Source organism: Pezoporus occidentalis, unplaced genomic scaffold, assembly GCF_034315485.1.
Source record: "Pezoporus occidentalis ecotype Australia unplaced genomic scaffold, CSIRO_AGI_Poc_V1 ctg3, whole genome shotgun sequence".
In the NCBI taxonomy this organism is placed as follows: Eukaryota; Metazoa; Chordata; class Aves; order Psittaciformes; family Psittacidae; genus Pezoporus; species Pezoporus occidentalis.
In genome coordinates, this window is record NW_026914940.1 from 7,239,793 (window position 1) to 7,261,053 (window position 21,261).

The 21,261-nt window shown below is 37.5% G+C and overlaps 2 protein-coding genes across 5 annotated transcripts in view; one reads left to right on the top strand and one right to left on the bottom strand.

The window, feature by feature from the left end:
* Window positions 1–21,261, top strand: part of LOC134167867 (dynein axonemal assembly factor 11-like) — a 303,297-nt gene that overhangs the window by 190,740 nt on the left and 91,296 nt on the right. The gene's annotated exons all lie outside the window — the stretch shown is intronic.
* LOC134167866 (PHD finger protein 20-like protein 1) overlaps window positions 1–21,261 on the bottom strand; it is a 212,088-nt gene that overhangs the window by 160,157 nt on the left and 30,670 nt on the right. For 2 of the 4 annotated variants that reach the window (XM_062626990.1, XM_062626993.1), the window contains 8 exons: window positions 14,954–15,010; window positions 13,570–13,674; window positions 10,058–10,222; window positions 9,509–9,690; window positions 7,463–7,562; window positions 5,189–5,384; window positions 4,427–4,796; window positions 845–1,007 (listed from right to left, as the gene is read on the bottom strand). In XM_062626990.1, coding sequence (XP_062482974.1) covers window positions 845–1,007; window positions 4,427–4,796; window positions 5,189–5,384; window positions 7,463–7,562; window positions 9,509–9,690; window positions 10,058–10,222; window positions 13,570–13,674; window positions 14,954–15,010 — 1,338 coding nt within the window. Of the gene's footprint in view, window positions 1–844; window positions 1,011–4,426; window positions 4,797–5,188; window positions 5,385–7,462; window positions 7,563–9,508; window positions 9,691–10,057; window positions 10,223–13,569; window positions 13,675–14,953; window positions 15,011–15,200; window positions 15,420–21,261 lie in introns of all 4 variants that reach the window. The other 2 variants (XM_062626989.1, XM_062626991.1) reach the window with 2 other exon arrangements.

Consider the following 21,261-nt stretch of genomic DNA (forward strand, 5'->3'; position numbering starts at 1 on the left):
AATGGTTTATTAGTCACGCACATAAAAGAAACCTCAGTTTATGACGATCTAGCTATGACAGTTCTGCAACAGAAAACACAATCCTTAAACGCAAGGATTCTGTCACTTTAGCAGGCTCCTGTTTACAAGGTCCAGATTACAGAATGGTTTTGCAAATCTTCAACAAATGATTTCAAGGAATTTCTATGCTTGTAGAGGCAGAGAAGGGAAAAGGTCAACCCTCTTAGCCTAGAAATACTGCCTAGTACTAGCAAGAATACTGAAAGTAAAACTAAGACAATTTTATTTGTCAAAAGATAATTAAGGACTCCTATGAGTAGACTAAAAGCTTCCCTCATTCTTAGTTTCTATCACTGGTGAGTAAACTTATGTGCTGTAATATTTACTCCTCTGCTACAACTCCACAGAAGGTTTTTCACAAAGCCTGATTTGTCTTACTGATATATAGCAAAGCAAAGCTGAAGACAGAATGAACACATTTTTATCCCTAAATATTGTCAATTGCTAGAACAATCCGGCCAAAACCACTCCAGGCATAGAAAAATCCATCAACTTTATGATCTATATATGGATAAAGATTAGATAAGTTATCTCAGCTTTCTGAATTCTACCTAATATCACAAACTTAAGCTAAACTTTCAGGGGTCCTGAGTGCTTAAGCTACTTTATTGGGCATTCATAACTTGTGGAAGGGTGTGGGGCTGCAGGCTCTGATTATCATTTTGGTACCCAAATTTGAATGCAATATTTAAAAATCCGTCCTCAGTGCCTCAGATCACACAACACAGTGGCTATCAAAGATGCTGTTACAGGTGTATTAACAAGTATCTAGCAATGCAGTTACCATCAACTTCTTTTTCAATCAGGTCCATTCTGCTGGTGACTTCATTCTGTACATTCTCTATGTGGGTAAGGAGATTTAGCTGCCATTGAAGATGTGTGTCCACTTGTTCTTCTGAGCCTTTTCTTTCATTACAAACAAACACAGTGTTTCCTTCAGCAGAATTCTTCTTCATAGGAGCAACAGAAAGAAAAAAATTGCCATTTAAGAGGGTTTGTTTTATGTTTGCTTTGTTTTCAGGTGTTGATTTCAACACTTGTCACACAACAAACGATGCTGGTTTAGAATTGTACTTCTGTCTACTTGACAAAAAGCATAGTCAAAAAGCCACGTACCATGATACAGCAATAGACTAAACCAAACAAAATGCGAATTCCATACAAAGGAGTATATATAGCACTGGAGGAGTGAGGCAAGAGGTGAAGTTTACCAGCTTAAGCACTTTGATGCAGCAAGACAGACTGCATTTCTGTGCTCTTTTTATATAAAGCATGAGTTAAATAATGAAATCTGAACTGAACTGGTCCACCAAAAAATGTGCAAAACCCTAAGTTTGTTTCTAGAGAATGAAGAAAATATGCCTAAAATGCATTCATATCCAAGACGTCAAAAGTCTCTATTTTGCTGGCCATTCTATTTGTTGGTTAAGACAAAAGACTTCTCTTCCTACCATTGCTATGGTTCCATGTGAGTTGCAAGCACAAGTCTGGGTCAGAACTGAACACGCCTGGGGTTAGTTACAAGGGCAATAATATGCAGAGTTATGCAAAAGGAGTCTCTGAGGAAGATTAACTGCTCTGAATTAATTAGTATCCTTATAGCAAGTTCCTCATCTTTCTCTGTTTGGCATTTCAGCTAGTGAAAACAACCAAAGGAAATACACCAGATTTAATGAGTTGAAATGTTCGGTATCTCCATTAATTAGCAGGATTCACAGTTTCCATTTTCTATCCACTGTGATTTCAGAGCTGATGTTTTTTCACTATTTACGATTCTATTTTAGGAACTAGAATGCTGGAGATGTGTGCTCACAACCTCAGCTCATGGCAAATGCCAGAATAAGAACCTTATTTTACTGTACTAATACACTTGTCTGATGAAGTGCTCAGCTAATTTCTTTTTCCACATCTCGTAAATACACACTTCTGTCAATAATAGGAAGAGAAGAGAGGGGAAGAAGAAAATAGGGACTGATAGATTTTAAGTTATTTATTGAGAAAAACACCAAAAACCAAAACCCATCAAAACAAAAAGATTTTTTAAAATCTACTAAAAAAAAAAAAAAAACAAACAGATCAAACTTGGGCCAACCTGCTGGCAGCTTTACGAGAAAATCTGGACGACAAGTACGGTCAATACTCAAAATATGCATTAAAGGAGTTAAAGTTATTTATCACAGAGAGATTTGAGAAGTCATATGAAGACTCTAAATTCTACAACCTTTCCAATAAAAATCTTTCTTCTCTCAAGACATCAGGTTTGCCTCCACAGGGTTTTCACTATTCAAACTGTTAATAATCTTACAGAGGGTAATTCGAACATAAATAAGAGATGCCCTACTTCTTACAATTTTCAGACTCTTTCTAAAAGCATAAGAGACAAATGTCATTCTTCCAGTGCTGTATGAGTGCACCATTCTGAAACCAAGATCATAGAATCATAGAATAGTTAAGGCTGGAAAGAACCTTAAGATCATCTAGTTCCAACCCCCCTGCCATGGGCAGGGACACCTCACACTAAACCGTATCATTTGGTTAGGTGAATCTTTTAGATGCCCACTGCACTGTCAGAGAAAATCTTAAAGCTAAATAACATCTAAATAACATCATAAGAGATTCTCCCCGTGCACACACACCCTTTTAACGATCTCTGTATTTATTCAAACAGCCAGTAAATGCTCCTTGAGAAAAGCAACAAAATCACAAGGTCAAACAGGTCCTCCTCTAAGACCAGTGTACGCAATCAGGGAGTGGTGGCAGGGGGTAGTAAGAGAAGCAGAGTACAGGCTCCAGCTTGTGAAGAAAGAAATGTCAGGTTCAGATGGGGAAGGCTCACTCTTTCAGAAGCAAGAACAAGGAAATGTAATTTTAAATGATGGGCAGTCCAAAAAGGTCAATCTGAACACTGTTTATACAAGAGGATATGTAACAGAACTGTAGATTAGGTTAAGACAAAACAGTATCAACAAGCAGAACATTTAAGGCTTTGCAGGATGCTAGAAGGAGAAATCAAAGCAACAAACAAAACTTTGACATGGAGAGGTGAAGAACGCACCTTACAGAGAACTTATTTCATGTAAAAAAATGACACTCCAATCTCAGTCCTCTTGGTTTTAAGGCAAGTATGAACAGGCTTATGGAAAAACCAAGGAGTGCTTTTAAATATAGACAGAAAGCCTCATTTAAGGTATCAAGGCTGACTACTGACAACAAGGAGAAGTAAGGAAAGAATACTCTGATACTACCCCAAACCAGATCTCCTCTTGGTTTAAAACAGAGAGCACGCAGCTTTTTAGATATCTAGAAAACATTAGTTTTGCTTCATTGCTCACGTATATTTACTTTTAATTCTAGATGAATTGATACTATTTATAATGACAACTTAAGCTACTGTTTGAAGGAAAGCCTATTTCACACTGCTGCAAGTCCCCTTACTATACAAACTACAATCATGCAATTTAGCATACAAAATTATTCCCATCTAGAATAAGCCAAAATTTCCCATTCAGACTACATAACTTACATGCCACATTTCAAACTAAAAGAGACACGTCTTTCTCATTTCTTCCACACCAGAAAGTATACTTCAAAAGGAGAATAAGTTGGGTGATTTATTCTCACACAGTTGGCATTGCAGAAAACAGAAAGGGTTGCTTCACTTGGCGTTTTTGCTCAAAGAGAACTCTTCACTAGAACCAGACTGACAAGTTTCAGACCTTTTCCATTAAGCAATAGATTTAAACGATTAATGAAACCCAAGATGTTTAAATAGCCAAATACAATCCTGACTAAAAACATGTGAAATGTTTAATTAGAAGAAATACACAATATAAAAGGCTCAAAAGAAGGTGCACGAGGCGAAATTTGTTGGTCACTCCTTGTGGAAATAACTGTACATAGTGTTGCTATTAAAAGAATACAGTACAATAATAATAAAAGTAGTAGTTTAACAAACAGAAGACTGAAATATAGAAAACAGAACTGAGAAGAAATAAAGAAACCTGTCCCATTTTCCTCACCTTGCAAAAACCACATAAGTTCTGTTCCAAGATCCTGTATTTTAAGCATAGGAGTTCCACACCACCCCCCCACCTCCCACAACCAGTGAATTGAGTATAAACAGTTTTAGCATAGGCAATACTTTAACCATACTTCACATTTCACTCACCAGCTGAAATGGGTATACTTCACCTGAACTATTCCAGTGATCCAGCTTTCTGCTTCTAATGATTTCTACTGACTTACGTGACAGAATATGTTGACTTCTGGCAATGAAAGTTTCTAAATACTCGTATGTGCTTGAGTTTTATCACCTTGAGCATATTTCTCCAACTAAGAAACTTCCCAGAGGAAGAATGATACTTACCTGCTCATTCATGCCACCATCTTTAAAAGAATACTGTAAACAGTTTCTATTCTCTGTGTGAAATTCCTGATCTTCATCAAAACTACTTGTATCTTCATCATCTGAGCTCATAGGGTCAGCGACTGCTTTGCAGTCTTCACCAAAACTCTGCGGTTTTTGGTAACTGTGCTCACTTGTGATGTACGTTTCTCCCATCTTCTGGGGTATACTGCGTGGCTCTCTGTGGTTTTGACTGCGACATGTCCTTTCGGTTGGATTAACAGCATCTGGCAAAGTCACTGATTTTTTCTCTACCCCAACAGTTATTTGCTCTTGTTCTTTTCGTGTCCCTGAATAAGCCCAGAGATGAAGGTCTGGGTGATGCTTATTTCTGGAACAAAGGGGAGGAAAAAAAGCAAATTATAGAGAATGAACTATTAAGTGCCCACTTCTGCTAGAAGATCACAGCTATTGGGAAGCACCATTATCAAAAACGTAAGTATTCCTAGGTCACTTATCAATTTAGAATAAATCCAGGATGTCCCTTTAACACCAAACTGACTATTAAAAAATAGTAATTAAAAACATCACTAATAATCCTAATACACCATGCTGAACACAACTCTCACTCAAGCTGAGGGTACTCTACATCTTGCATTTGAAGTGTTTCAAATATCATACAAGAAAGAACATTAATGTGAGTGCTTATTACACCTGGAATAATGGTAGTCTCTGCTACCTAAAGACATAAAGATAGACAATAAACCCTGCACTGATACTTACTTTAATATCCCAATCTTCAGCTGCAGTCCATGCAATATTTCAGTTACACCATATACATCTGCCAGTAGGTGATGCGTTGACACAATCTTTTTGGCATTAAGATGAGAGTAGTTCTCTTTCAGAAATGATAATCCACACATGTGTCCATTGTTTAACCACTCTTTATCATAAAGATATTTGGCACTCCACCTCTGACCTGGGGGGTAAGCAAGAAACAAATTGAGGGCCATCTAAAGCCACAGAAGAACTAGTCTTAAATAACTAGAGTGTTATAATTACATGCTGTACTCTTCTAGACATCTAATACATGAAAGAATGATTTAAGATCTTGTTATTAATACATTAAAATTCGGTTTTCCTGGATTAAGAGGAAGCTCTTTAAAACTCATAAAACCAAAAAATAAACCTGAAATCTCAAGTCCTCTCTAAATGGCATTTGAAAATAAAATCTCATCATGAATTTATTTATCTAATTACTGCAACTTACTTTAGAGAAAACTAAGTTACCAAGAAAATGTTAAGAGAGTGGATTTTATATGGACATATCCAAAACAGAAAGTTTCAATACAGAAATCATTATCTATCTATCAGAAGCCAGGAGAAGGCTGCATGAAAAGCAGACATTTCAAAGTTACCTGCCACCATTGCTCCTGCATTCTACTTTGAGATGCCTTTGTACCAGACACTACTAGACAGGGTATTGATGTAAGTGTACCTCTTGGTCCCCCATGCTATGGCAACATCCATAGTCTTAACCCAACAGGCATCAATGAATATTTAGCTACTTCATCTATAGGAACCTAATAGCCATTTAAAAACCAAAACCAGCAAAACCAAAACACCAAAACTCAGGATGTATAATGCTAATTATTCCAATGCTGTTGTTTACAATAAGGAACCCAGACAAACAAGAGCGACTGCAATATGTTACACTCAATTTCATATCAGACTATCATCATATACAGAACAAAGAATGGGTTGATGGCAGCCCTTCATACCTTTCAGGAGAATACCCTGTCTATCTCCTTTCTGCCCATTATCCCAATACACTTTAAAATACTGACATTGTGAATGACCTTTTTCTCCTGACATGGAAAGAAAAGAAGTAATGGTTAGGAAGGGAGAGAAGATAAAAATTAGGGAAGCAGTCTCTGCACAGCAGGGGATAACGAAGTACCTGGTACAGAGCAGGGAAAGAACACAAGACAAATTAGTTGGTTTTAATAATAAGAACCTTGACTGCTCAAAGAGTGCACCACTCTCAACTATCAAACACCACTCTACACCATCCTTTCAGATTCAGATTGGGGCAAATGGAAAAGTCACATCTTGACAGCTCCATTTTCCTGAATTTTCATCTTGGAAATGACGAATCGGAACTGTGCTATTTTACACTCTGCAAACAGCTTTCAGATTTCATTGCCTAAATTCAGAACAAAAGTAAATTTTGGAATGCAGTCTCACTGCCCTTTAAGAAACATCTAGACCGTTGGAGGTTTCACCAGAAGACACGTATGTGCATTTGTAACAATTGGAAGAAAGTTATTAGTATTCTGCCTGAGAAATTGTACTTTTTCTTCTCCAAGTAACTGCTAGGAAAAATGGGTTTATGGACAAATTAGAATCTTCCTAATCAGATGTATTCAGTTTAGAAGTAAACAGACCTTCCCTAATTCTTACCAAACTTACCCTAACAACCTTCAAGATGTGCTGTTTGTGCACTAGCATTTACCATTAAAAGTGCTAGATTTTTTTCATATTTCATATATTATTCCTATGTTTCATTTTCACATCTCAGTTCCACACCTTTATTTACGTAATACTGGACAAACACAAACATATAAAATTACAGTTAATATTAAATGGCATCCTTAGCACAGCTGAGTGTACCACGGGAACTGGTCCTCTCTAAAGAGGTATGTAAATGAACGGATGTGATTCCAAGTATAGGCAAACAGAGTGCTGAACAAGGATGATTTATTTAAAAAAGGCTTTTCAGACTATACCAACATAAAAAAGCACTAATGTTAAGGAGTAATTAAGTTTCAAGAAGTAAAGTGATGGTAATTGAGATCATGAATAAGATGTAGCATAGCTGCACAAGATGCTATTAACAAGAAAGTGTCTGCTCAGAGACAAACCTAGAATCACTTGCCCCAAGAAAATATGACAGATAACACAAACAGACAAAGCTTTAACAGTTTAAGCAATGCACAACATCTCGCCTTAAAAATCCCAAGCAGACAGCTGCAGATAAAGGTGGTCTGCTCGTACCTGGTGGATCTCTGCAGATATAACAGATGTACTGCTCTGGAATGCTGTCCTCCAACAGTCCCATGCATACACTGTGCTGCCAACACAAGCATTCTTCACACTGCCATCAGGAACAAAACAAAAACAAAAAGAAAACTAAAACTGAGATAAGGAGATTCAAAAATCTGAAGCTATTTCTTGTGGTCAAAATGCAGAGAATAGCAGTTTAACTTAAATAGCTGGTTTGAGTAAGATTATTTTAGTTGGGCAATTTGTGTTTGGGTAGGCAAAGACATCAAGCTAAAAAAGAGCTCTAGTTCTGAAAGTTACCTCAATCACAACTTCCAGACTGGGGGGAGGGGGGAAACAAACCATAGAAAAAGTCAAAGATATAATATTTAATAATATTTTATTACAAAATCCAGTATTTTAGCACCTAAATATTTAGTAGTGAAACATAAAACAGGAGCATAATATTACAGTAAAGTAGAAAGATAATGTAATACATTACAGCATAACAGTGAAAAGTAGAAAACTCTTCAGTTTAAATATATATATTTACAAAGCATCTCTCCAGTGCGCTAGAAAGATGTGTTTTTAATATCGCACCAATGGAAAATCTAAAAGAAAAAGAAAATGGAGAGAAAATGAAAGAGGAGAAACAAGAGAACAGGAGAGCAAAATAGAAGTGGTAAGACATGAGGACCTAGAAACAGCAAATCGGTTGCTCTCAGTGAGACAAGGTATAAAGAGGAAAAAAATCAGGCTGTCACTTGGACTATAGAAATGGGCAGGAAACTCCCATTTAAAAATACATTTCAGTTTCTCAACTCAGTGTTTGCCTGTGTCTTAAACATCTTCTGGTCCCTTCTGAAAGTCTCTCCTCTTTGCTTTGCCATGCTTTTGAGTATTCGAAATACCAAAATCACCTTTCCTCTTGTCATACTGCAATGGCTACAATTTCCTCCCACCTCTCTCCACAGGTTTCTACAGCACTCCATTTTTCCACATTATGACCATAGCCGAGCTCCTGCTTAGTTCCTCCAACACAGCAATGAATTTGAGTGTGTTCCCAGGACCAGCCTTTGTGTCTTTCATTTTCAACTCCTGTCATTTCCAAAAGACTTTAAGTCCATTAAGTAAGGATAGGCCAGCCATCCTTGCCTCCTTCAAATCTCAACTAAAAAGGCTCCATATTTTCAACAGAAAATGTACCACATTAATAGTTTAATACAAACCTGCTTTTTGTTTTTTTTTTTGGGGGGGGGGTGAAATCTACAGGAAGTTCAAGGCTTTTTTAAAGTTACTGACAACCAAGGTCTTCCTCACTGTTGGTTGCATCTGATCTAATCGCAGTATTATGAATTCCTTGAGACAAAGACTTTACATTATTGATTACTAGATGGGAAATGCTCCCCTCATTGGAGTACAAATCAAAAAGCAGCAGGATTTACAATCTATCAGCACCTGAATGCTGTGCAGACACCGCATACTCTTCTTTCCTTTTTTTCTATACCAAGTAAAATGAAATTCTTAGTCGTTTCTAAAATCAGCTAGTTATTCTAGTTTGAGAAGTGCTATTCTGAAGATGAAGCGTGCACATCATGCACACATCAAAGTTACTGACAATATTAATGTCTGTATAGCAGAGGTCCTGCATACAGCTGAGATATATTCACAGTAAGCAGAGCCACTTCTACAACTGGTACTGCAAAGCACAAGGGCCAAACCAGAAGGGCTGGTATAATCAAGATGGTTTGAGGACAGAAGCCATGATTTGTGTGCAGGAAAGGAGATTTTATTCCAAATTTACCAACTGGCTATAAAGAAAAAAGTTACCTTTTCTTACAAACCTGTTCTACATATCAAAGTCTTAGAGAAAATCCATCCTAGAGTAATAGTTTTGCTTACACCAAACAGAGCAATGCCAAATGCAGACTGCAGAAATACTGTTAATTGTTCACTTCTATTTACAGCTCTCTATATAACTTGAGTTTCCAACACACCAAAAAGACACCTTCACAATCAAGACATTCATACAGAAAATACATCCCCAAATTTCTTTACCTGAATCATAAAGCCATTTTCTTCATCCAGTTCACAAATGCATCTAACAATTTCATTTAGAGCATCATCTTCATCCTGAGACTCTTCAAAGTTAGTTGAATCAAAATCCTGATTGTATTCATCACCACTAAGTAACAAACTCTCTGTAGAGGAATCATCCAAGAATTCCATATCTGAAAGGTCTAGTAAAAATAAACACGTGAAACTGTGAGTGCAGAGACACAATAGTTTACAGACATACAGGGGGGTCAGTCAAAAATCTTAACCTTCATATAGCAAAATACTAGCATACTGCATTTCTTGATGAATTCTGCAAAATACCTTTAATGTGATCTCCTCAGAAGCAGAGTAACAACTCTTAACCGAAGCAAGTACAATGAAGAACAGCTTGAGGAGTGTAAGAATTCTAATTTAAATAGACGAAGTATAAATCAGTTACTATATTTAAAGCTCCAATCCCAAAGGCAGACCGAATTACTGCCTTTAAAAAAAATCTCTTTCTTAAATTATTAAACCTACAGATTGAAAGCTGCTGTTCAGCCAACCTACTTTCTCCACTAAGGTCAACAGATAAGATAGCTCTTGGATACTGGTATGATGTATTCTTCTCTGAGAACATACTGCGCAGAGTCAGAGAGCTCCCCGAGGACCGTGTTAATGGAGAGGAGCACCTGTCCAAGAACTCAACAGAGCTATCTTCATAATCTGAATAATCTGAAAATGAAATAAGTTGCTGTTACAAAAGTAAAGTTTATGACAACTGGAAAAAATATTAAGCGTATATTATTAATTATATAATATACATTATTAAATTCATATAAGCATATATAATTTCCATTAAACTCAGCAGTAATGGATATCAACGTTGAGGTATTAGGATAATGAAACTGTAAATATGAAATGCAAAAGCTCTTCATAACATTTTATTTTAAAAAAACCTAGCATGAAACAATGAAGTTTAATAGCTAAGCCAAGTATTACCCATTTAACTTCTCCCAGCCCCCATCTCTGAATGCACAGATCCCTGTTCAACCTGGCCTTGAACACTTCCAGGGATGGGGCATCCACAACTTCTCCCAGCAGCCTGTCCAAATGCCTCACCACCCTTTCACAGTAAAGAGCAAAGAGCTTCTTCCTGATATCTAACCTAAATCTACCCTCTTTCCATTTAAAACTGTTACCGCTACATTCCCTTGATAAACAATCCATCCCCACTCTTGCCATAGGACTCCTTTAGGTGTTGGAAGGCTGCTAGAAGGTCTTCTCACGGCCTTCTCTTTTCCAGGCTAAACAGTCTCTCAGCCTGTCCTCACAAGGAAGCTGCTCCAGCCCCGGTCATCTTTGCTCCCCTCCTCTGGACCCACTTGAGCAGGTCCATGTCTGTCTTATGCTGGTCAAACGATAATTAAAAGTAGCTATTTACTCCTCTTGGAACTTACTGCTTCAAGTATGAGTGAGTAATCACATTTCTACACTTTCATCCCAAACGCGGATGCTACCATGTGTATCTAGAGTTTTCTTGCAATGGGTCCCACAATATGCTTCTCTCTTAAATACCTTCCAAAAATCCACTCTTCATATTTACTTTCTCCTTCTGTCAAAACCAAATTATCTACCACATTTCCTAAGTATATCCACTGTAACAGAGTCAAATCAATGAGCAGTTGACTACTTCATGTTGCATTGCTGTCAACCTCACTGCAACAAAGAATAAAATGCTCATGTTTTACTCGCACGGCTTTCTGCATCTGGATTTATGACTGCTGTTTGTTGGGCATTGGGAGGTATACAGTTTTCTTCTAATATTTACAAGCAGTGGATATGGCCCCTAGAAGTTGGAACTTAATCAGGGTACTTCTGCCAAGCTTCCATTTAAAGAAAAGTTGGCAAAAAGTCCTCAACGACATAAAACCAAAGCAAATATTGGGCACAAGAACACAGCTCTGATGCTAATTTACAAGAGATACTCTAATAGAATCAGTTTGGATGAATAGGGTTTGCAGAATTCACTGCATATCAGAGCTGTAAGGAACCAGAGAACCAACTGCAACCCAGACAACACAAAGCCTTAGATTCCCTTATCTTAAGCACTTTGGGGAATGGCCAAGTATCACATGCTCAGATGAAGCCATCAGTCCAACCAGTTCCTCCCAAACTTTCCAAACTGTGCACTACATCAGCCTTTTCTGACAATTCATCTGCATTCCAGTATTCAACACCAAAGATGACAGATAACTTCCCCATTTACTCCTTTCTTTGGAAATACATGAAACGGAACGCTCAGGGAAACACTGTGTTCAAGTTTCCCTACTACAAAATATACTTTCATAGTTGTGACCTTACTTCAAATCTGCAGCTTGTTACCTATTAAAACCACTCCACTCCAAAGACCTTTTTTCAAATCCTTCATCATTATTTTGCTTATTTTTATGCAAGTTCTTTTTTCAACACCTCTACACGAACACTCGGTCATAGACTCAAAGAACAGAGGACCTGTAAAACGCTGTTCTCACTCTAATCAAACTGCATTGAGAGTGCTTCCAGGGATACTGCTGTACACAAGGTGTTGGCACATTACTTTTGAACATCTTTCTAAACATGGAACCTGTGGAGAGTATTAACTCACTCTCCTGTGTTTTAATAATCACAGATGAAGCAGACAGGACTGCTTCAGGTCTTGGGGTCTTTGTTTTATCTTTAGCTCTCATATACCTAGCATTTTCCAGTATCTTCTTGAAAATACTTAGATACCTGCCCAGTGCAAGTGCTCAGAGCCCCATCCAACCTGGCCTTAAATGCCTCCAGGGATGGCACATCCACCACCTCTCTGGGCAACCTGTGCCAGTATTTCACCACCCTCAAAATTATTGCAGGTCATATTCAAGCACTACACGATTTGGGAACATTTTTCATTTCTAGCACAAATTTTGGACAGAAAAAATGCATAACCAGTCTAAAGATCCACAAGGCATCTTTGAAAGTCTGTGGTCAGAAGCTCCTTTTAATTTGCAGGGCTCTTCCACATGCTCTTTAGGAAAAATTTCTAGGGAAAGTCTTTGTATGACAGGATTTAAAGTTTCCCCTTCTCAAGACAAAAAGACAGAATGAGTCTGCATTTGCCCACGCCGTTATTTCTACTACCATAATGTTGCAACTAAAACTGCACTGGATGCTAAAAAATGTAAACCAACGAACCTGTAATGTGATCTTATGGGAGATTAAAAGAACCAGATGATGTGGAAAAGGGGAAGAAATACAAAGAATCAGTATAACTGTGCTGGTCAGCAGGATAGTTACCTTTTTATTACAAAAGACAGAACACCCAAAAGTCCAATTTTTCCATGGAAATCATGCCAATGAGTTACAGAAGGGATGGAGCTAAAACTTGAAACCATACTTACAGGAGTATGCTCAAACAAGCAGAAAAAAAGGCAGAGAGTTGTTTCAAAGGGGTTTTGCTTTGTTAAAAAAGTAAAAGCTACCTAGAGCCTCGTATCTAAAACCCAAATTATTTTTGCCCCTCTGGGCAACGAAAATAAGAGAGAAAAGAAATAGATGAGTGACATGGTCAAAGAGTCAAAATAAGGAAAGTGAGATGAAGACAAATGGAATCACCATTTGTCAAGACCACAGACAAGGTTGTTGCAACAGAGATGCCAACCTCAACAGTTAAGGATTAACTGTTAAGAAGGGGCTGAATTTTATACAATAAACCACTAAAATTCAGCAACACAGATACTAGAATAATTTTAATGTCCAAACAAAATAGGCAGGATGCATATACAGAGCTTCAAATGAAGAATTTAAAGAGATGAGAAGAGCAAGCACATCTTTTGAAGTAAAACCATCTATGAAGTATCTACCTCACATAAAGACAGGCTATAAACACAAAAATGAGGCGACAGACATCAGCGTCCTTCCAATATTTAGCCCAAAACTTGTTCTTGGAATTTCTAAAATATGACATTCATAGTCTTTAGAAACAAACTTTAATACCTAATGCAAGAACTACATCCAGTGGTTTTGCTTATTTAGTAAAAGAAAAAGTAAATTGAACTCACCATGCTGTTTAGATTTCTTCTTTTTTTTCTTCTTCTTTTTCTGCTTTGATTTATGATCTTTCTCCTTTTTCTCTTTTTTCTCCTTTTCCTTTTCTTTCCTTTTACCTGAAATAGAAATGTAATGTTTTAACACAGCAGTATCATTCCACATTACTTGCTTCATTTGGTATAACTTAAACATGACATCCAAAATCAAGTATTCCAGCTGCTTAGTCTGATCAGAATGATTCCGTCAATTTACTTGATATCCTGAACATGTCTCATTAATTGCTGGTAGAATGGGTCAAAGGAATCTCTCCCAGCAAATAGCAGTTTACCATTTTAAGTACTTCCAACATGAAGTATCATAGCAGAAGAAGACATAGCAAAGCACACAAAGTAAGTGTCATTATTTAGGCAGTTTATAACACTTGTTTTACTTACAGCTTATAACAAAAAGGCTCGGCCAAGAGAGAAAGCTTTCAAAAGAACAAAATCCCAAAGTAAAAAGATAACATCATCTGAAAAACACATATTAGGCCTGTTTCCTTTCTACAGGAAATTTCAGTATCACAAATCTGCTGATGCTGTCAGCACCTTTTACTGCATAGCAACATGCTCACAGAAAACTGTTCTGACTAAAATTCATGATCCATTTTCTACACCATGGTTCACTTCTACCCACTGTTGGTATATGCATGAGGACAAGTAATTTGTCTCAGAAACATGCTATTTATCCTGTTAATTTTCCCCAGACAAACATCCCACAACATTTTCACTCCATCATCATTTTCTGAGTAATCAGCAGTGAGATAAATAACAAGAAAATCGACTTGTTATAGAAAATAAAACCTTAGCATCAGTATTTAAGGATTTCCTGCACACAAATTTGAGTCATTTTATCTTCTAAGGATATACAGAATCCGAACTGCTACCTTGTGGAAACAACAAAGGAAAAATCACTTACAAGTTCTTGACCATCTTTAACAATTTTTCCTATTTTTTCAAACACAGGATAAAACTACGGCCTTCTTAATTTATATTTTCTTTCAAGAATTGCCAAATGTTTTGCTACTAACATTGAACTGTTTTCTCCTCTTCCACCTCCCATCCCAACTGATCAGTACAAGGAAATAAAGGCAGCTATCACTTATGTAACTAAAAAGTCTTAGGTTTTTTAGCCCAGGTCTCTCATAGGTCCTTCCAAACCCTTGTTATGGGCACTTTGATGTTCTCTTGCACTATAAACTTACCATATATACAAAACCTGGTTTTAAGACCTAAACAATAGAAGTGCAGCTGGGCCTAGGAAATATTTGATGCTTTTACATCTGCTCTTCACAGACATCAAGTGTTAAGAGAATTTTTCTTTTTTTTCCTAATAATATTATTGCTCCGTACATACCATATGTTGAAGAACTTTTCTCTTCCAGTTTCCCTTTTCTCTCCATTCTCACAGCACCTGCCAATTGAAGAAGAATAGATGACGTAAGTGCAATGCCTGGCTGATGACCCACTTTCTTGTACAAATCATTAGATCATAAAAAGCCCTAATGGTACATAAGAAGAAACATACAGACAATATTTTTCATGCCACTTTAGAATTACTTTTATTGTCTAAAGCACTGGAAACAAAAAGTATTGTAGTTTACCAACTTCTGAATGCTTGTCCTTCTCAATCATGTTCTTTAATATTTGCTCCTTCAGACTCTCAAAACTTTTCTCCTTTATGGGCACAGAGCACTGTATCTCTGTCCCTTCAGAGCTCACTGATGTGGAAGACCTCTTTTTTTTACTATTCCCTTTGGGTAACTTTAGACTATTGGTTAAAGGCATTTCCAGATGCAAGGCATGTACATGGGACGAGGGTGCTGAAAACAAGAAGACAGATTTACTAGGCATTCCATAAGGATTGCAGCCAGGTCACTGGCTGGGTCAGATCACTGCAATGTCAAGTATCCGTAATAATATCATCACACGCAACATATAATTACTGCACATGAATGCCTAGGTCTTAGTCTTACATACAAGAAAAGACATGCCACAGAAAGTTTCTTTGCTTTGGAATTTGCACTCACTTTTAAACTACTTGCACTGTTTAAAGTGTCCTTTTGCTGCTACATTTAAGCCTTTTTGTTTCCTTTTTATTTCACTGTAACATAAACCCACATGAACAGTAAGTGTTGAAGGTGCTGACACTGTCAATATCTTTTAAGCTAACACTCCATGATATGAACAGTGAAACTAAGCTTTGGTACGTTTTTAGTGCTATAAGATTTACACTTCCACTTACTGCAACTTTCATTTATTTAAATCATTCACTATCTTTCATGTATGTACTTAATCCATTTGAATTATATGCAAAATGCTGTGGTGATCTGTCAGAATCCAGCATCATATACTGCAGCTCGGCAGACTCATAAGGGGCTTTGGGTTTTGAATGTCAGCTGTAAACACTAGGAGGCACCAGTCACCTTTTGTGTATCTCAACCTTAGAGCCCGACAGAAGTACCTACATGTAAAAAAACCCTTGTGGGTTAAAGCACTGAACCAAAAATGTCCTGACAAATACCCATGAGCAGTCAAGATATTGCAAAAGACAAAATATGAACCTGATCTGGAACGGGTTCTTTGAGCTTCCCCTTCTTTTCTCTTTTTAAAAAGGTATTCAATAATAAAACAACAAAAAAGCATTTAAATAAGCACTCCTAAGGTAATTTAGTAAATTCATCAGTCAGAAAAGGATTCTGGGGAAATGGCAAGAATATCTCAGAGTTGATTCTGACAGCAGCCTTCCAGGCTTGGACAGACCAACCCAATTCTGCTATGATTCAACATGCAAGCTACAGGAAACTTATTCCATCTCCTAGTCAGCCGTCTCAGTCAAAATGCCACAGAGAGAGAATGCAGGAGCAGCAAGAGCAATGGAAAGTGGTACCTCACCTACCACATCACAGAGCACATTTAAATGCCAGATGTTCCCAGCTGCAAGATACAAAACACCACCATGCTAGGCAACCCAGCCAGCAGCCAGGAGCAGCTGCTTAGTTCCATGTGCTGGCTTCTAACATGAGACATAAGCTGCATGACCACAGTTGAGGCTACAGAAGCTTTTCCACTATCTCAAATCAACCACCCCATCTAAGACTGTAATCTTTCAGGACTGGTTTGCTGTTCAGGCTCTTGCCTTTGCCTGTATTTCAAGCAGACTTAGCTTGATGGGATACTTATCACTGACACAAAACACTATCCAAATTATGCTTTTCTTGGGTTTCCTAATTAACATTTGTCTCTGTTACAGGAATGAACTGCTCTGCCATCTGTGGAGCATCAAGTATATTTTAGCACCTCAGTAAAAGAAAAGTGACATTTCTTCACATCATCATGCTATCAACGTCTTGTCTTGTTTCTAAAAGGAGCACAAAAGGATCGCCCAAATGCACATAATTTGGTTAGGTCACTGCCATATTGATGAAAAGATGTGAGAATACTCCATCCAAACTATCTCGAGGGAAATACAGTCTCAGTATTAGATGAATCAGTATTTAAACTTCATTACTCAAAAGAAATCCTGACCTCGGATATTCAAATATGCTCTGACAGCCACAACGCAAGAAACTTCAGTATCTCAGTTTTCAATACAAGCACATCTGACAAAGTAATAGCTAGGAACTAAATAACTGAGAGAATATTTATGATGAGCAGAAATCTGCTACAGTCACACAAATATCCACCTCAATGACAGAGCTCACCAGACCGCCTTTCTATAGTAACCTGAAAAGAGAAGTCACTGTTGCCTGCATACACTGCATTGTTATTCTTTGCTTCTACTTTTATGAATCCAAAATCATTCTAGATTGAGAATCTCAAATTGTCAGGTCCTAAATAAAGTGTTAAGACTTGCAAAGTCTGATTTTCAATCACTGCGCCTTACAAGTAACCACAAAATTACACAAAGCAGATAATCACAGTCTTAAAGGCAAGTAGCAAATACAGCAAGAAGAATATCAGTTTATAAAAGATTTCCTGTATGGCATTATTACCATATTTTTAACTGTTACTTTTAATTGCAATTTTATTCCTTTCGGAGGAGTCAAGTCAGCCATCTCCCACACAGTGAAGCGTGGGAGCTCTGCAATTAACACTCGGCAGAGAGAAAGATGCTTAGAGATTAGACTTGATAAACTACTAATAATGTCTAATTATGTTCTAATATCAATTTCATCACTGGAAGACTGATATCAGATTGAAATTAAATGCAAACCACAGCACTTTCCAGCCCGGTTTATGACACTTGCCCGGTGCTACCTCTCCTGGTCCGGCATGGTGAAGCAACACAAGCCTAAAGTGCAAGCACAGCACAAGACACAGTGCTACAAGCGCAGCAGCACAGATGGGCTTTCAATGGGACTGCTTATTTCAGTTCAGCAAATTAAACTGTACCAATGTGAAGTGCCTTATTCTGTTGCACGATAGTCTGCTCCATGGCTTTTGATGTTTCAACTTTCCTATTAACAGACATATCACAGTCTGCTTTAAAACTGAACTGAAATCATAACCCGACCATCACAATTCATGGTTCTATCGTGATTAATTTTCTGGTTTGAATTCCCAGTGCGTAGGATGAACTTTATATCCGAATGAACTTAAAATACATACACAGATTAATACCAGATCCTGCACAAAACAATATCTTTAAGAACATGGAACGTTCTCCCTTGCCTTCAGCTAACTACCAAAAGAATAAGCTGGGAACTTCAGGATGGAGATTAGAATGGCAGATATTCAAATCAGGGAGCAAAGCTGACTGTCAGTGGGTATTTGGGGTAAACAAAGGGCTCTAAAGTAACAAGAGCTTTAGTTCACAAGACTCTATAGATACCTCTTAAAAGCAGGATAATCAAGAACACTGTCAAGAGTTTACTAAAGAGCAACTGATCTCATTTTCTGATAATTTTGTTCAACAGCCATTTTTGTTCCTGCTGCAGTGAACTCATCCATGAAATTATGTAAAAATTTATGTTCCTTCCTTTTAGTGTAAGTGCAAATTTCTCCTGTATAGTTAACCTAATGTTACCCTACCAGTAAAATCATCCAAACTGAGCTAGAAGAAAGAACAGCTAATAACAGTTACACTGGTAAATGTAACTATTTCCTTTCACTTCAATTCTAAAACCCAGACTGCTTGTTGCAATTCTGTTTGCTCAATACATAATAGTTAAACACAAATGGTATAATGTTACAGAAACCAAGAAAGACTATCACAAATTTAAGGAGAATTACTACTGCAGAAAGATCTGAACTTCGTGAAGTTAGAACTGGATAACTGCAGTGTTCTGTGTGTATTTCCCACTGACTGGGATTGAAACGCTATGAGAAGCTAAGTGACAGGAAGGACGGTTTGACAAATGAAAGCAAGGACTCTTAGCTATGTGTGGACAGTATCAGTTGATCCCAAGTAAGCCCATACAGCAGTGTAGGCAAGCAATATCACTGTTCAATAATTAGCTGGTAGTGTACCAGTGCCTACCAATATACACAGTACTCCCAGGTAGCCTGTGAACTGAAGGAATTCATCAGTGTTGCCTTTAGAAGATGACAAGCTGCTCATTTTGAGCAATGATTTTGAGATCTATGTGTTAATGAGCTGCCAGTTACGCTTCCGCACTTCAGTGCACCTCATCCCTCCCCTCTGGAAACACCAACTTAGTATCCTTTGCATTAAAAAGTCATTGAAATACATCATTTTCAACAACATAAAAGTTATTTTTTCAACTGACTCAACTGATAGCCTCCATTAGAAGTCTAAACTTCCAAATCCACAAACTGCATCTCTGGGTCTAAAACACTATGGCTCTTTTACAGAAGGCTCAGTGAGCATACACAGGCTGTTCCAGTCTATATACTTCTGCTACCTCCCTAATTTCTGAACATAGCTACAGTTACCTACTTCAATGATTATGAAGACATGAAGTCTAATGTAAGTGCACATGGCAAATTCCATTGTGTTGTCAAAAGCAGACCTGTCCAGACTGTCAATAAAAGCCAAACAGTAGAACTGTCATAAAGACACTTTAAATAGTTTGTTCAGATTTTTAAAAAACAGTTGCAGAATAGTCTGGATTTTACACAGAGTTCTCAAATTATAACAGCTAGAGTCACAGCGCCTTGACTAAATAATGCAATAAATTAAAATACACTTAGGCAGGCAAATATTCCTGCTTAATTAGTTAACTTTTCTCAGCAATTTCAAGCATTAACAGGAATGAGAAAGGAAAGCATCTATTGGGCACCTCTCCTTTATATATTAGTTTGCCATTGTTTAAACATTGTTTCATTAGAAAAGTAGTGATAGAGTGGATTCTATTAATTCTCCTGAAGCATGCAAGGATTTGGCATAATTATGGGTGCTTAAGTAACATGACTTGAGAATTTGTGCTATGTCAAAAGCAGAAAGATGCCTTCTAAAGCAGATAACACAAGAAAAGCTACTCAAAAGTGCAAAGTAACTTCAGAGGTTTCAAACCTGGGCTTAAAAGTTACATTTTAGTTTTTCTTCCTGTGAGAAGACTATGAGACAAATGAGTTTCACCACAGTAAAATGACTGATGTGAACCCAAAAGACACAGGAACTTCAGTTAGAGTCCTAGAGGCACTACTGACAGAGACAGCTAGCTCAAAACTGAATGGTTTAGTGGTGGACTAGGCAGTCCTAGGGTAACGGTTCCACTTGATGATCTTAAAGGTCTTTTCCAACCTAGATGATTCTATAAAATCTCTGAATTTAAGATATCAAACTGCTTACATTTGTCTTTCAGCCCACAAAGTTTCTCCCACTCAAGTGGATGCTGGGCTGCATCCTCCTGAAAGCTCTTAAGATTTGGACAATAAGTCAGTAAGTATGAAAGCTCAAAACAGTTATATAGATTGCATAGAGGAAAACTGTAATATGTGAAAATTAGGAACAAAACAGATCTTTCTGGATGGCGAAAACCCAGAAGACAGAAGGTAGTTGGCAAATCAGTTCTTTGAGAGCTGTTAAAATCACGTTGATCCCAAAAAGCTCCACTAAGCAGTATAAACTGTATTCACCAGCATAGATTGCAAGTGCTTCCATCTTCCCATTCTGGGGTTAAATAGTAATACCAGATAGTTCTGTTAGGGAGTGGTTTCCTCTTACACAGTGTGTGGACACGTCAAATGCTTCAGAGTCATAAATAAAGGTGGCTATAATTGAAACATATTAAAGAAATTCAGCTGTGGCCAAGACCAAGACCTGTAACAAACAGGTACAAGTGTACTCATAGATGCTGGGTTTAGAACCAGCTCCCTCAGACTACAAGCCAGTCCCATGATGGGAGCAGGCATCAAAATAAATACCTGTCAGCATTACCAACTCCACACTAAATAATCCAGAAAACATAACAGAAAAGGTAGAAGTTAAATTCCTAGTAACTGAAATCAGTTCTAATAAACAAGAAACAGATGGTAGTTGGATGCTGTTAGTTTCTTTTACAGTCGGGTTCTAGGAGTGGGCAAATATACATCTCCCAGAAGCACTTCTCTTAGTGGCACAAGACACAGTAATTTCCCCAGGAATGTGCAATTCTACTGCTATACAATGTAACAAAGGCAAATGAAGACTGTCACATGGTTTGAGTAATAAGTAATTTTTTCTTAAAAGCTTAACTGGAATCTCATTAGAAATTCCCA